Here is a 17,448-nt window from a genome sequence, read left to right on the forward strand (position 1 = left end):
TTTTTAAATAATTTTTTAAAAAAATGACTGACTTAAAAACAGCAAGATTAAAAAATATTTAAATATGAGATTGAAGTTTCACAAAGATTTCTCTTTTATGTTATTTTAAAAGGGAGATGAGGGTTTCGTTTCATTGGATTTTGCAGATTTGAGAGCTGAACAGGTCAGGGTTATCATGGCCTCTACACAGATGCACCCTCCCTCTGCCTCAAATATGCAATAAGAAAGTAAAAACACCAGGTTCTCTTTATTTGTAACAGGTAAAAACTGAAGCTCGGTCATTTAACATAGGATAAAAAATAAGTGCAGTTACATCTGTAACAGGACTGCAGGTTTCTTCCACAGCAATGTTCTGGACTGAACATGGATGGTCCCCAGCATCTTGTGCATTTTTTTCCAGGAAATTTTCTTTTCAATGTGATGATTGTCTTCAGGGCAAAACATATTTATTATGCTCTAGTTCTAGTAGTCCATATTTGATTCATTTCTGTACACAATTCCCCATCCTGTCTTGTGCCAACTTTCTGATTGAATTCCTAATGTCATTCTTTGCGGTCCCCTCCTCCACGTTTATTAAAAATGCCCTTAAGTCATATTTACAATTAAGAATTTATGCATGGCACAACAATTCAATTGTTAGCACACACAAGTCTTGTAATCCTCATTGTGATACTGTCAGCTTCTGAGAAACAATTATTGGCTAATTTAAACAGCGAGAACATTTTTTAAGCAAACATAAAACCCTGGGCTCATCTGATAAAGACAAACTGCTTTGTACCTCTTAGCACAATAAAATATATCTTTGGAAACTAAGAAGAAACAAATAATATTTAAACAAACAAACAAACCAGAAAACACATATACTAATCACATAACAGACTGACAAATTGAAATTGCAGCAAAACACATTTTCAGGGAGGGTTTTCTTTTCAAATAAGCAATCTTAAAAGGTGTATTTTATACACATGGCTATTTCTCCTCTTAAGATTTTTTTCATTTAAAGTTCATATATGTTTTGAAAAAGAATTATTTCTTACAAGAGGGATTATCTGTCCCATTCAATTTATTGTGAGAGGTTATTAACAACTGCCTTTAATACTCAAAAGTCAAGAAGTTAGAAGACAGAAATACTTTTTTGCAATGACATATGTGGCACTGCATTTCCTTAAGTGGGTATCATGTATTTCACTATACCCTAATTACAAAAATACTATCCCTTTAAAAATTCATGGAATTAGTTTTACTTCTCTTTCACATCTTACCTCTTATTTTCACCAAGTTTCTGCTCAGTGCTTGAATAGCATTTGCCCTGATTTGTTGCATAAGAATTCTTCTCAGCCCCTTAGAAAGACTGGACATGGTTCACTCTAAATTCTCTAAGCCAAAGAAAGCTCCATGGTCCATGGTTGCCCTCAAATGTGGGAAGTAGGAAGTGACAGCTGGAAGATGGTGGTGAGAAACCACTAACACAAATGCTCAAAGAGGCTGGGAGAACAGTTGTCAAAATGTAAGAACCTTGCTCAGTTCCATCTACACTATTTTCTTTAGGACATTAAATATGGAACTGTTTTTTTAATTCCACATTTAGTTTCTAGAGTGCACTGAAAATTCAAAAACAAGAGAATACCTATAGAAAGCGTAGGGTTTTGTTGTATTTTTGGAAATTGTATAACCTATCAAATTTCTACTAGAAAAAATAGTACTTTTAGAGTTGTACTTTACCTTAAGATCATCTTCTTTACACTTAGCTTTTTATAAATGACAGCTATTTCTGTAATGAAGTAAGCAGGAAGTTACATTAACCCAACTAAAATAGGAATCTTAGAGTTAAATTCTGACTTGAACACTAAGTCTGAAATAACAGAACTCACGCTGGGGATGACCTAAGATCAAGAAGAGTCATACAAGTCCTTCACAAAGAGGCGTATGAACATGGACAAGCCATGACACAGTTTTGTAGTATGTAATTTGAATTCTTTTGTCATTATTCTAGAACTTTAATTTCATGTACTTCATTTGGTATAACCAAACCCTCCTATATATTTCACACAATCATCTTGCAAAAGAGCACAAGTGATTGTTTTAGATAATTAAATTTTGGGGGACAAAAGGGTGTTCAGAAAAAAAAGGTGTTCAAAAAGAGAAAGTCATATTTATGAATAAAATTTCTTTTGTGTTACTTCTTGCAAACCACCATTAATTTTGCATTATCATTTGTTTTCCGTCTTTGAAAATAACTTGCACACAACATTGTTTTATCTTCTTGGAGCAACTCTCTTTTCTCACAAAAACTCAATTAAGGACGTTGTACCAGTTTACTCTTACTTCCTTCCTGTTCACTGAGCTTAAAATGGGTATAGGCAAGAATACCAAATAATGTACATAACATGCCAACCCCCTGATTAACTGACAGAGGATCTTTAAATAAAACATATCCTCCAAATAAAGTAATGCAGAACTTGAAGTGTCCAAACATGTTATAGCTGAGGTTTCTGGCTAAGGATAAAAAGAGCAGCTGTTATTGTCTTATATACATGTGCGCGCGCACACACACACATGCACAAACCTCCTGTGGCTAGAAAGAACAGCATGAAACACACAGTGAACAGCAGTACCCCACCATCCTTTGCCCCACAAAAATGAACTTCAGTGAAGTACTGGAACAACCCAAGTTTAGTAATTACGCAGTTACAGAAGACTGCCTCAATCATGCCTGTTGATCTCTCCAAAGTAAAAGGACTACAGTATTAGGTTGAGAAAGAAATTCTCACTTAGGTAAGGTCTGGACACATTTTCAGGTTGTCATAATTAGAGGGAGGTACCTCTGGTATCTAATGGGTAGATACCAGGAATGCTGCTAAACATCTTACTATGTACAGGACAAGCCTCTGCAACAAAAAAATTGTTCAATCTGAAAGGTAATTAGCACTGAGGATGAGAAGCCTTGTTTTAATCTACTGTCAACACAGTCGCTCAGAGTGTGGTTGAAACATAAGTAATATGATGTCATTTCTCTGCTCACAACTTGAATGGCTTCTCAACTCGTCCAAATAATAGTCCTTATATAAAATCTACACTCAGTTTGCTTCTGCTACCTCTGAGAGTCCTACTATATTCCACCCTCTGCTCATCCTACTCCACTCACATGTGCTTCCTGGTTGGTCCTAAGACCTCTCACCTGGTGTTCCCTCACCTGGAATGCTCTTCAGCTCCATCTGCATGGAATGAACTCATTTCCTGCCAGTCTTTACTCACAAGTCATCTTCTTGTTGAGTCCCTCCTGAATACCCTACCTAAAATTTCAACCCCAACGTATCATGCCTGCTTCTCTATTTTCTCCTTGGAGCTTAATATCTAACACTGTCTATGTATATTTTTTATTTTTCCTATTTATAGTCTGTCTTCCTCACCAGAATGTTAGGTTGTGAGAGCAAGGATTTTTGTCTTTTTGGTTCACTGCCATATCCCCACTGCGTGATATATAAGATATTCAGTACATGATATTTATTAGGTCAGTGAATGGCTTATAGTGGGTAGTCAATAAATATTTGTTGAGTGAAGGAGTGTTCTCAATCAGGGAATATATCTGGATGCTCTGATTTGGCAGCATGGTGCACATGTTCTGAGAAAAGACTACATGGGTTCAAATTTGGAAACCACACTTCTCAGCTCAGTGTGATCTCAGGTGAGCTACTTAACCTCTGCACCTTCATTTGCTTCTCTTCAAAATACAATGGTAGAATTTACCACTCGGAGTTGCTGCAAGAATTAAACAGTCTGATACACGCTAAGTATTTCAAACAGCGCCTGGCACAAAAGAAATATTTACTAAATGTTGGTTTTTAAAAAACAATTGTGATCACTTGTTACTATTAATAGCTGGCAAATATGCTGTTTATTTACTTTGTGGACATCTCAGGATACTCTAAACTATTTCTTTACTGAACTATCTCTTTGATTTAGGAAACCTCCAGTATTTCTTTGCATTTGCTTCAGAGTGAAATGCAAAAAGAAACAGAATGACAAGAAGAATGTTAAAAACTGGACAGTTAATTTTAATTCAGACCTTTAGGGTATGACTTCACTTCTAAATTTGTAGTAATACTTAGAAAAACAGGCACACCCATATCCAAGTAAGTACAAAAACATACTCTTAAGTCAGATGTCAGTGATCTGACATTATCTTTTGTTATCTGTTAACCACACCTCTACTTTATTACTACAGATAATGAGAACTGATTGAAAACCCAAGCATCCATCCCATTATTCACTAAATAAATATTTATTTAATACTACTGTGTGCAAGGAATGGTGCTGAATGCTAATTTTAATAAGGGAAGAGATCAGTGTTACTTAAGAAAATTCAAAACATTCACGACACAGAAAATTAACCCATTTCCTCATTTTATGTTTCTTCAGTCTCTATAGATGCTAGTAGTAGGATAGTAAAGATTAAAAATAACTCACTCTACTCAATTTAGTCATGCAAAAGAGTAAGTGCAAAACTCAAATAAGGAAATGACTGTGACAGTGTAGGCAAATAAAAAGCCTATGCATTTGTAAGTTGTTAGGAAAAGGATACGTGACTGGTGAAGTATTCCCAATGATCCAATAAATTGATAAGTTTACCATGAAAGCTATTATTCCAGACAGCAGCACCATAAGCTACAAATACACAAACACAAGAATAGCATTAATGCAAAGCAGTTGTAATCACTAAAATTATCAAGTAGAAATACATTTCACTGGCATTTCTAAAAACTCAAGTATCAACCATTAAGAATACAACTTTAGAAAAGAAAAAATCAGGGGCCTCCCTGGTGGCACAAGGGGTTAAGACGCAGCACTATGAGGCTATCCTCAGCCACTACAGCAAGAGTTTGATCCCCGGCCAGGAAGGTGACCCACATGGCGCAGCAGACCTCTCCTGTCTTGCCTGCTGCTCCCCTCAGCAGTGTATTTCAGTTAGCCTGCCTGTTCTGCTCCCTACTCTGTCCCTGGTGAATCCTCTCACCCCCTGCATCTCTGGCCTGCACCTCAGCTCTTGTATGCATAAATAAATAAATAAAAAGCTTAAAAAAGAGAAAGAAAATCAATTTGGGAGAGAATAAGAACCAAGGATAAAGAAAAGAATGACTAATACAGAAACAATGGGCTTACGGCTTGATAAACACTGCAAGTCAAAGAGACCATAAAGCCTCCCCTGGTGGTGTAGGCGGTTGAGCTCAGCGCTGCGAATCTGTTCCCAGCCTCTGCAGCACCAGTTTGATCCTGGCCGGCCAGCCTGCCGGCGAGGGTCCCACATGGCGGGGCGGACCTCTCCTGTCTCACCCGCTGCTACCCTCAGCAGTGTATTTCGTCAGTCTGCCTGTTGTGTTCCCCGCTCTGTCTCTGGAGAGTCTTCTCACCCTCCCACGCATCTGGCCTGTACCCCGGTTCTTGTATAAATAAATAAATAAATAAATCTTAAAAATATAATAAAGAGACTGTAACTTGAAAATGCATTTAACACACTAGACTACTGAGCACCATAGCTTAGCCTAGATCATCTTAAAATGAGCTCAGAAAACTTCTGTTAGCCTACAGCTATGCAAAATCATCTAACATGAAGCCTATTTTATAATAAAAAGCTTAATATCTCACACGATCTTTTGAACACTGTATGGAAAGTGAAAACACATCTATAGAGTATTGGTTGTTACCCTGAGAGAATATCCTACTACATATTACTAGCCTGGGAAAAGGTAAAATCAAAATTCAAAGTGTGGTTTCTATTGAACATACACTGCTTTTGCACCATCATAAAGTTGAACTGTCATAAATTAGGGGACTATCTACATTCAGAAATGTAATTTGGCTTATAGATCCCAACGAAAAATTATTTAATAATATTCTGCCCCTGAATGTAAATTTCCAGTTCATTTTTCTTATCCATCTGAAGAAAAATCATTTTGTAATAATTTCTTATTATAAAAGTAATATATAACCATTGTAGGAAAAAAAAGGAAATAAGGCATTCTTATAATTCCAAGCTTTCACCATTATTAATACCTTGGCATATATTCATCCAGATCTTTTTCCTATTGAACTGCTCATAGTTATCCTCATTTAAATAAAACAACAAACATTCATTAAGTATCTACAAAACTAGGCCAGATCTTGTGAGAAACACAATAGGTTCTTGCCCTTGGAGAGCTCAGAAACTATGTGATAATATAATAAAAATTATGATAATCCCAGCTTACACATACAGGGTATTTGTGGCAAGGATTGTTCTAAAAGTTTTACATATATTAACTCATTTAATCCTCAAAAACACCTATGAGGAAGTAAAATGTTTTCCCTTTTTGCAGATGAGAAAAGAGAGCACAGAGAAGTAGTCATTTGCAGAAGATCACATAGTAAGAGGCAGGACTGAGATTTAAACCCTGGGAATCTGGGTTCTGGAGTCCCTGCTATAACCCACTCTGCTATGCTTACCCATATGCGAGAGTATAATACAGGACTTACAACTTGGGCAATAAAAGACAACCTATCCTAAACGTTATCTAATGATCAGGCAAACAAAAATAGGTTGCATATCACTTCTAGGCAGAAGATATGATTTGGGGCTAGGAAAGCAAGAAATGTGTTTGGATCTCAAATGTATGTATAGATTAAAGAAAGAAGTCTGGGATAGGATTTCAAACAAACGTAATAGTATGAATCAAAGCACGGAGGCATGACGGCACTTGATGTCTGTAAATAGTAAATAAATCAACTTGCCTGTTCAAACATATCCCACAATTTTATTTAAAATGCTATAAAATCACTTTTTATTTCCCAGAACAAGTTAGATTAAATATTTGTTATGATTTAGATTAAGAAGCCTAAATTCCAAACAAAATATATGATATTTGAAGATTTTTTTCTGTCCCATGTGGGTATTTCAGTTTTTAGACCAGTGTGGTTACAAGAGGACTAAAGGAATTATACTTGTGTCCTACTTAGGTAAAATGAGTAATACCTCACTGATTTTATAACAGTGACATGTATTAAGAGTTAAATTATGAGACGCTTCAACCTCAAATATTTTAAAAACAATCCACTTTCACAGGATTCACAAAAAGTACATTCCGGAGCTCTTAATGACTTAAACATCATTAGAAACAATTACAAGCTCTACTTTGAGACAATGGTGCCCTCTAGGGACATTAAGACAGAAGGTAGCTGTCCCTTATTAAATGATCTCATGGCTATGCTTAGTTTCTTGACCTTTTTTAATGGACTTTCTGCTGCCTGCTTTTTTCAAATCTACCAGAAGACCTATACGGCAAAAAATCTCTCCCTTTCTAGCTTAAGGTGTGGAAGCTGTTATGGTTTGAAGACCAGGTAACTAAGATGGTCAGAACTTTTGTAATATTAAGAAGAGATATCTGAGAGAGAAGCCAGTGATTTCTACCTTGGAAAAAAAGTAGAAAAAAAAAAAGGGAAGTACATGAATTTGAAACAATTATCAACCTGCTTACAGGGAACATAGTGGAGTGGTTAAAAACAAGGACTTTGAAGCAGAATGGGTGAACTCAAATTTCAGCTCTGCTGATTAGCTGGGGGATCCCTAGTCAGTTATTAAACTCCCCCTCAGGTAATACAGGGACAAAAATAGTAATCACTAGTTGTTAGGAGAATTACACAAGCTAATATTTGCAAAGTGCTTAGGACAGTGTTGGAACAGAGTAAGGGCTATGTAAACTTGTCAGATAACACCACCAATGCATAAGACATTCCTATTAACTTCCAAAGATTAAAGTTTTTTTTCTTTTTTTCTTTTTTAAAGATTTATTTATTTATTTATACAAGCACTGGATATAGTCAGAAGTGCGGGAGGGTAAGGGAATTCACCAGAGCCAGAGCGGGGAGCAGAGCAGGCAGAAGGACCGAAGTACACTGCTCAGGGGAGCAGCGGGCAGCAGGAGAGGTCTGCGCTCCTTGCAGGACCCTCCTCCAGTGGCCAGGGAGCAGCTGGGGATCGAACCAGCGGTGCAGAGGCTGCCGGCAGCTTCGCAACCCAGCGCTCAACTGCTGCGCCACCAGGGAGGCCCCAAAGATTAAAGTTTTGAAAGCAGAAATTCCTTTCCTAAGCAAGAGGATTTTTTATATATATATTTATATATATTTATTTATATATTTTATATATAAATATATATAAAAACTCAATATATATAACTATATACATATATAAAAAACTCAATATGTCTCAAAGTACATCTCCCTTTGATTTGGCAACTTTACTCCTAGGATGCTATTCCTGAGGACACATATACAAGGGTGATGATCACAGTAATATTCATAATGGTTGAGAACTGGAACTATTACACAGATAATAAAAATAATAATTTGGAGAGATTTCATTAGATATTAACTAAGAAAAAGCAAGATACAGAAAATCATGTGTGATATGATTCCACTTTTATCAAATAAACAAAAGTTGAATTTATGTACATGTACATGCATGTATGTGTATTGTGTATTTATGTGGGCTTGGTAGTACAGAGAACTGATATATGGAAGAACGAACACATGCTAGGAGTGAGGATGGGGCCATGGGATGTTGAAGTGTGTATAGGTAGGAAGGGTGAGTAAAAGAAATCTATAACAAAAACAGCATATAAATGATAAATCCATGTATATAAAATCACACCACACATGTGCGGTCCATGTGTATATGAAAAAGAGATCCATGAAATGATATTCACCAAAACGGTAAAGTGAATACTATAGTGTTGCAGGATTCTAAGGGAACTTGCTTCTCTTTATATTTTCATATGTTTAAAATCTATACATTTAGTACATACTATTTATACCATTAAAACAAATAAAACAGGGCCTCCCCGGTGGCGCAGAGGTTGAGCGCTGGGTTGCGAAGCTGCCTGCAGCCTTGGCAGCACCGGTTCGATCCCCAGGCCACCGGGAGAGGGTCCCACATGGCGCACAGATCTCTCCTGCCGCCTGCTGCTCCCCTAGCAGTGTACTTCGTCAGTCTGCCTGTTCTGATCTCCGCTCTGGCTCTGGTGAATTCTCTCACCCTCCCACGCTTCTGACTGTACCCAGTGCTTGTATAAATAAATAAATAAATCTTTAAAAAAAAAAAAAAAAAAAAAAAAAGGAACAGAACTATATTTTCATTATAAAAAAAGAAAATGTCCAAATTATTTGTGGGCTATAACTTGGCATGGTGAGCACAGTAACCAGACACCAAAAGACCTGAATTCTAGTTCTGGTTTTGCCAGTACCTACATGCAATCTCTTAACATTTCTGTGCCTCGGTTTATTCATCTCAAAGTAATGCTTGCTTTGCCTGAAAGATGATTATAATGGATGGATCACTGATAATGTGAGAATGGATCACTGATAATGCTTCGAAAACTAAAAATTGTATCAACACCAGAGGGATGATTAACATGCTGTTTCTTAGACACCAAAACAATGAGACCTTACCAAAGCAGAAACTGACCAGGGACCAAATAATCCTCCTTCTCCAAACACTGGCTCAAAGAATGGTACAGCGACCAGCAACATGGCAGAAGACATGGGAGCCTGGTAGTATAGCAGCTGCATGGAGTTGACTTGCAATTCATGCTGTTTGGCTCCTACCCACTGAAAATCAGGAGTTAAAAACAAGTTAGGCAGCAAAAACATACAATCACTCAATAAAGGAAAGATGCAACTTTAACCCCAAAGATGGGAATGTGGGGCATGGAATAGTCTATTCTACAAGACTTCAAAGATCAGTACTATAGATGAATATCCTTTAAGCACCTTGGTTGAAAGGTGTTTTATAAATTTAACTTCTGATAATCTATTTTCTTTTCAATTATAAGGAGGGGGGGAAAAACCCTCTTTTCTCCCAATCTTAGTAAATGGGGAAAAGTCAGTGCCTACAAGGGCCGAGAAGCACCAGAATCTTGGGAGAGTAAGGCAGAAATGGAAATGTAGATAATAAGGAAGAATACATGAAGTGTATCAGGCATTTCTAGAAACGGCATCAGAATGAGAAGACTGAAGGGGCAGGGCAGGCTAGTTAGTGACTGACAGTATCTCTGCCCTCTTGGGTGCTTGTCAGTGTGTGCAACTGAAAGGTATGTGAAGTCTTTCCAATTGCTTTACAGAACCCAATCAATAGTACAAGGAATTTTCCTCTTTAAATGTAACTTTTCTGTGGGTGATCCCCCAACATACCTCAATAAATTAGATAATCACAAACCATAAAAGGCCCTATGATTCAGTAAAACCAACACCGCAAATCTCATTAGTCCTGAAAATATATCAAAAATATGACTGGAAAGGAAGCTGTAAAGAAAGTCTCAGAGGACTGTTAGACTATGTTCTGGAAAGAACAACCAGGCTTTTGAGTAACTGTTCCTACATAACTCTTTTTCCTGTAGGTCTGGGTATCCTGTTACATAAATTCTAAGTCTACAGAAATTCACCAAGACAAAAATAGAAGTGCAGGAAATCTGAAACATATTCCTGCCAGCCTTAACTAAGAATCTTCTGTGAATATGAAGAACAAAGAATTGATTCTTCTGCTGCCTGCTGCTAGGGACATGCAGGGTGTGCAGTGCATGCCTGCCATTCCATGCTTTAGCTGCCTGTTTGCACAGAACTGCCCGAAATGGCGGTGACTCCTTGGATCTTCACTTACCCTGACTGGGGTAAAGTGTGACTTTTGCCCCCCACCCCTCTACTGAAACTGCTTTTCCAAAGGGCGCCATCACTTCCAATGACCTTAGCCCTCTTCCTCCCACAGTTCTTGACAGGACCTTCATATTTCCCTTGGAAGAACTTGACTTCTGGTATGCTGTGCTTCCTCACCTCTTCCTTCACTTGCTGTTTTTAAGGTACATGTCTGGCCTTTTTTTTTTATCTCCCAGTAACAAATACTATTCAATGAAATCTACAGCTCGAGTTCCTTACAGTTACATCTTCAACAGCTTATGGTCTATCTTAACTTAGATAACCCACAGGAACTTGTTTAAAATCAGGATCAGTATTTCCTTCCCCAAATTAGCTCTCACTGTTTTACTCCAATAATTAAGGAAATCATCTCCTCCAAGGATCAGACTCTTTACTTTCTTCATGCATGTTCAATCAGGTCTCTGGAGTCCATTTTTGTCTTTCCATCTACTTCCACTGTCTTTGTATAGGCCCTTTTTGTCTTCCCTTTGAGCCATGGAGAGTTTCCTGTGATTCAGCCTGTCACTCTTCTCTCTCTGATTCAGGCTTCACTGCCACCAGACTTAAGTTTCTAGAACATGAGCACGCTTCCTTAGCATGACATTTAAGACTCTCTGCCATCTGGCTGCACCCACCCCTCAGTCTGTTTTTCCACAGCCTCACTAAACAAATCAAGTTCTCCAAAAATGCCCTGTACTTTCACACATCATTGGAAAGAAAGACCTTTGCTATATTTCCTTGCTAAGCAAATTCCTGTGTATGCTTAAATTTCAGCTAACTTTTCCATGAAGTCTCACCTCGCCAAACTCTTAGAGTACTGTCACTTTCTCCCTGGTATTCCTCAGAACTTTCCTCATACTCTGAGGGATGCTACTTATGATTAGCTGTCTACACATGTTGCTATAATGTAGCTGATTTTCATCCTTGTACCTTCATAGCAGAGCATAAAGCAGAAATCTACTGAAGGAATCAATCAATCATCTTTCTACAACTAGAGGTAACAGCTGATCACTCATCTTTTAACTTCTTTTAATGTCCCATCAGTACAAGAGAAATAATTTAGAAATTACACCAGGATATAGTGGAAAACATAACTTTCTTTAAATGTAATTTTCTGGGACTATACTGTCATAGTTTTATTATTTATTAATAATACAAACCTCTATCCATTACTTAGTTTATAATTATTCAGTGTCCAACTCATTTCATTTCAATTATTTACCTGATGGATATAGAATGCTTTGATTCAAATCTATAGCAACTTTGATTCAACTTTGATCTATAGCAAAAACAGTTGTATTGGCATGGGCAGTAAATACCATGGATTGAAATTAAAGGAATACAAGAAATTCTAATACTCAACAAATAACATTTCTTGTTATATTTAATCCATACTGGCTAAAAGATTCATTTAACAGAATTTAAATTCACCAAATCACAACCAAAAATGATTATTTTTTAAAGTACAAAGCTGAGTTTTTCTGTAGTCAAAGAATATTTTAGAGTTAAATGACAAGTTGATGTAAGGGGTGCTTCATTCTTTCATGCCACTGGTCCCCACTTTAAACTGTTTCCCTGCCACTAAAAAGTCTACTTAACCTTGGAATTTTTATATAACAATGTTTTACAAATGATCAGTACTGAAAAAGGTTAGGCTGTTAAGGTTGTATTACTGAATTCCTAACATTCATAACAAGAATGCCTTAGTTTTTAACTAGTGGATGTAGTTTTCAACTAGTGGATGTAGTTTTAGCTACACATTTTGGTACTGGTTCCCCATGCAGGCACATCCAGAATTTTCAGTCCAAGGTTTTCAGTATAGAGAAAATACTGTTTCACTGTACCTAACACCAAGTTATTTTTTCCCACTATATAAAAATGAAAAACATACTGATTAATATTTTATGATAATGAAGTAAATAAATCTATGAACAATTTTTTAATGAATGCCTTTTACAGGCAAAGCACTGTGCTAATACAAGTGAAATACCCATTGCTATAAGTCCTCCATTAATATAGACAAGTTATTAGAAGCCAATATTCAAGATGTAACAACAGCATATTTTATGAGGCAAAGATTTATAAATCAGAAATTTTCCTTTCTCATTCAAATTTTTGGATGTGTACTCACTCCTTCACAGTGACATTATAATTAAAGAGTAAATGATCAATATAACCAATGAACTCTGTTTCAAGAACCTTACTACACATTTTGTAAAGCTTTCCCAGAAAGTAATATAATGTCACCCCAAATTCAAACTGTTAAGCATGGGTATTATACACTTACAAACAGGTAGGTAGGTATTTGGTGAACAGCACACACCCAAGTTTCTCTTTTTCGCCTTTCTTTTCTTCACCTTGAGTCAGACAACTTATGCAATTATGCTTTCTTCCCAACAGTCTATTGTCTCTATACTGTATTTTCTAAACCTTGGGATACAGCTTCAAAATTTATGAAATCTGCTAAAAAGGAACATAAAGAATAAAAAAATTACCAACCACTTGATAAAGGGATGTAACTAAAACACCAAGAGCAGCAAACACCATTCCAAGGAAATTAAACTTCACATCGTAATAAGAATTTAGGATTACACCTAAAGTAATAGGAATCTGTAAAGAAAAAGAGGTAAATGTTGTTCAGGTTAAATTCATAAGACATAAATTTAATATTCCTTTCAGTGTCTTATAATATCACTGGGAATCAATGAACCTCCATTGTCTTTTTTTCCATTTGAAAACAGGGACTGTTAATCCCATTTTCTCAAAGTGAAATATGACAATTCCTTATTTGCATCCCCATTTAATTCTGTTTAAAACAATGAGTTCACTACTGCACTTTGCAAGAAAGGAGTTTCATATGCATGCAGATATTAGTAAATGGTCAGCAAACTAGTGGCTAACCATACCAACATAAACATGTACAAAACCATTAAGATTTTAAATACTGTAAATTACAAGTTCCAAAATTTAGTCGGAACCTCCATTCTCTTAAAAGACACAGACACCTCTGCAAAATATCGCTGCAAACATACACAGAGGACCTGTATTTTATGGTAAACCTTAAACGTTTGCATCCATGTTTTAATTCCCCCTTGGGAGGAGACCCGTTTTTCAACTTGAGCTTTTGCAAAAAATCTGATAACACTGAATTGCATCACCCGATACTGCTTTCTTTTCTTACGGATTTTCACCAAAACGTAGTGATTAAATTACACAAGGCACACTCTTCTAGGCTAAAAGCCCAGCAGAGTGACAAGATGGATTTTTTCCCACCTTCCCCAAATAAACCTGAAGTTCACGTGCTCACAGATGACTCATTTGTGGATTTCAAGATGATGGAAAATGAGCTTGGCGCAAGGTTAAATATTCAAATTTCCCGGGGAGAAAGTCGGTCCAGAAGTTGAGTTGTTAGAGGTGCGCCTAGCGAAGCTGGAGCTACTCACCAGCGTGAGTTGTATTTTGGTGGAGAAGGTTTTCTTGTAGCAGAGGGTCTGGATGACTATGATCACCGGCGTGGTCATGGCCTTGGCCAGCTGATAGGTGCCTATGGTGTTGTTCTGCAGGGAGAGGTTGGTGAAGACCACGAAGCCACAGAAGCTGAGGGCCAGGAGGAGGAGCCTGGAAGGCGGCAGACTTTTGGGGGCAAATATGTCCAGTTTCTGGCAGATAAACAAGCCTAGCCAGGTGACCACGAAGTGCACCAGCGTCAGGCTCATGTTGGGGAAGCCGTGGTGCACATAGATCCATTTGTTGAGGAACACGATGCAGATGGACACCAGCAGGTTGAGCAGGAGCCCGGCGGCGATGCGCCCGTGGCCCCGCACTCGGTCAGCCAGCGATACCATGGTCCTAGCGGCCGCCCCCCAAGCCTGGGGTCCCCCCAACTCTCGCAGGGCCCCCCCAGCCCGCCTCCGGCTGCTTTCCCCCTTCTCCGCCGCCGCTGCACCCTCTCAGCCGCCGGCCTCACCGCCCGGCCGGGGAGCGGCAGGAACCCTTCAGGTCCCAGTCAGGCGGCAACCCCGTGGCTCACTCATGCTCCGCCGCCGCCCGCTCACCACGCGACGACGCGACGGCACGTCCCGCACGCCCCGCCCCGCCTCCGCCCCGCCCCCGCTACGTCACTCGGGGCGCCGGCGCTTCCGTCCGCACCGCGCAGGCGCGGTAGGTTCTGGGCGAGGCGAGCCGCGTCTTTAGTTTCCGGGCTCCTTGAGGGGCTATGCCGGACCGTGGCTGGCCCAATGTGGGACCCCGCTCTTGAAATTTGAATTGTCCTGTTTGATCGCTGCTCTCATGCTTGTGCAGTGGGCTGTGCATACGTGGTTGGCACGTTTTGAATAGGAGACAAGTGCTGGGCATTTAGCACTGGCCAGAGGCGGAAAGATGTACTCTTGACAGCATATTTTTAAACATTTTGTTTTAAAAATCTAAATATACAGAAGACTAGACAGTGTGATGAGCCGCATTTATTCATCATGGTGACCAAACTGTTCAGATTCTCTTTTTTGAATCAATATTTCGCCTTAAATTGTTATAGAAAAGTGTGTGTTTTACTTACATGTTCTAACATAGCTGGGTAAGGTTGTATGTAATATTCTACCATACTTTATAGCTATTTCATCTGTTGTATCACCTTTGCTTATTCTAAGCAATATGCAGGTGGAGTTTTCTTTGTCCTTTGGTGAGATTTGCTTATAATTTGTTATTCTTTTCAAAAATTGCTTCTACTGGTTGTTTCGTTTTTTAACCTGTTACCGAATTTTTTGATTAGATAATGTTCAGCTCATTTATTTTTATTTAAAAATAGAAGGAGATAAGGCTGTGCGTTTCTCTTGAAAATAGCGTTGGTCATAGTCCTCCGGACACTATTCCTTGTCCTTACTTTCTAAGCAGTTTCATTGACAGTTTTCATTTTCTTTTTGATGTTAAGAATCATTAAATATTCATTGAGCTTCTGCTTTGTGCAGGCGCTTGGGAGATAAGGGCAAGTGAAATTTCTTTTATAGAGCTTAATAAAGGATAGTACTAAACAGTTACAAACCATGATTAGCGAATGTTCTGAAGTAACAAAACTTTGTTCTATGAATGTTTGTGAACCTGATCTAAACTTGGGCAAGGGAGGTTTTTAATACTATCCTCAAGGTATTGACTCAGTAAACTAAGATTTGAGGAGTAGAAGTTAATTAGGCAAAGTCCTTCCTAACATGGTCTTCCAGATAGCCTTTCTTCTTACCAGGACAGCAATTTATCAATTTTTACTGTGCTGGGTGCTTTTTTCCATTATGTGTATAGATATGTATTTCAGAGTCCAACAACAATGGGGCTGAACAAATAGGAGATTGGAGAATCCAATCTATATTTTATAATGCTGACCTCTTACACCTTGAATCTACAGAACCCCACCTGATCAATGATTTACATTTACCCTCACCTGCTCCCCAATTAAGAGCCTAGACTTTAGCCTGTTGTAATTTTGTCTACTCAGCTCATTGCCTTCTTGTAGTAATAGATTTGTACTGATAATCTTAGAATGGATGATGAATTATATTTTAATCATTTCTTTTATAATATTTGAAAAGTTAAAAATATTAACTCTGAAATTTGGGTTAAAAGATAAAAATCTCTTGATTTCCAAATGCCTGTTGGGTTGTTTACTAATCCTGTAATTCAAGGCCTTCCTGAGTCTAGCCTCATTGCCCATATTTATTCCATTTTCCATTGTCCAGAATCTCTACTTCACCAGGCTAATTTAATTGGTTAAACTGCTATCTGTATTCTCTTCATCAAAGTACAGGAGCCCTTATCCTTACTGATTGTGAAATTTAATTATTACCTTATTCTCATTTATATATGTTGAAAAAAGGAGATTTGTGGCTGATACCTTGCAACCAGAATGGAATTAAAATAAACTTCAAACCTAAGTCTCCCCGACTCCACAACCCATTTCCCGCTTTTTTTTTTTTTTTAAGATTTATTTATTTTTGTACAAGAGCTGGGGTACAGGCCAAAGGCGCAGGAGGGTGAGAGGATTCACCAGAGACAGAGCGGGGAGCAGAAGAGGCAGAAGGACCAAAGACACTGCTGAGGGGAGTAGCGGGTGAGACAGAAGAGGTCTGCCCAACCATGTGGGCATCTCCCTGGCCGGCCAGGAATTGAGCCCCCGCTGCAGAGGCTTCGGACAGCTTCACAGCAGGGTGCTCAACCCTCTGTGACACCAGGGAGGCCCTCCCGCTTTTTATTGTGGAAAATCTCAATGTGAATCCTCCTGAACCCATTAGTTGATTTCACAACTATTCTTGTTTCATGTACCCCCACCCCTCCTTTTGATTTCTAGAAGGTAAATTCACATGCACTCAAGTGCACCAATCTTGAACTGTACCATTTTTGAAAAATAGAACTTATGTAACACACCCGTCAAGATATATAGGACATTTTCATCACTGGAAGATTCCCCAGAAACTCCACCTGGTCCTCTAGAGGAAGCTACTGTTCTGATTTTTTTTCACCATAAATTAGTTTTGTCTGTTTTACATTTCTGCATTAATAGACTTGTGTTTAGTTTCTTTTGTTGAGATGAGTTCTTATCTTATATTGCTGAATAGTAGTTTGTATAAACATACCAAAATTTGTTTAGCCATTCTACTACTGATGGGTGTTTGGGTCATTTCCAGGTTTTGGCTATATAAATGATGCTATGAATACTTACATAAAAGTGTTGTGGCAGATTTTATTTTC

The 17,448-nt window shown here is 38.2% G+C and overlaps 1 protein-coding gene across 2 annotated transcripts; it reads right to left on the reverse strand.

The window, feature by feature from the left end:
* Positions 1–2,232: 2,232 nt before the first annotated feature.
* SLC35E3 (solute carrier family 35 member E3) lies at positions 2,233–14,808 on the reverse strand. 2 transcript variants are annotated; one of them, XM_037514020.1, is made up of 5 exons: positions 14,160–14,808; positions 13,216–13,326; positions 9,478–9,636; positions 4,583–4,665; positions 2,233–2,483 (listed from the first exon to the last, which is right to left on the reverse strand). In XM_037514020.1, exons 1-5 carry the CDS (start codon positions 14,559–14,561, stop codon positions 2,297–2,299), a joined length of 942 nt encoding a protein of 313 aa, XP_037369917.1. In that variant the 5' UTR covers positions 14,562–14,808; the 3' UTR covers positions 2,233–2,296. The 2 variants fall into 2 exon arrangements, with proteins under 2 accessions (XP_037369917.1, XP_054552213.1); XM_054696238.1 differs by lacking the exon at positions 2,233–2,483 and adding an exon at positions 2,490–3,777 and having other exon boundaries at positions 14,160–14,584.
* Between the last annotated feature and the right edge of the window lie 2,640 nt (positions 14,809–17,448).

This window comes from Talpa occidentalis, unplaced genomic scaffold, assembly GCF_014898055.3.
Source record: "Talpa occidentalis isolate TD23 unplaced genomic scaffold, MPIMG_talOcc4v2.1 talOcc4.16, whole genome shotgun sequence".
Classification (NCBI taxonomy): Eukaryota; Metazoa; Chordata; class Mammalia; order Eulipotyphla; family Talpidae; genus Talpa; species Talpa occidentalis.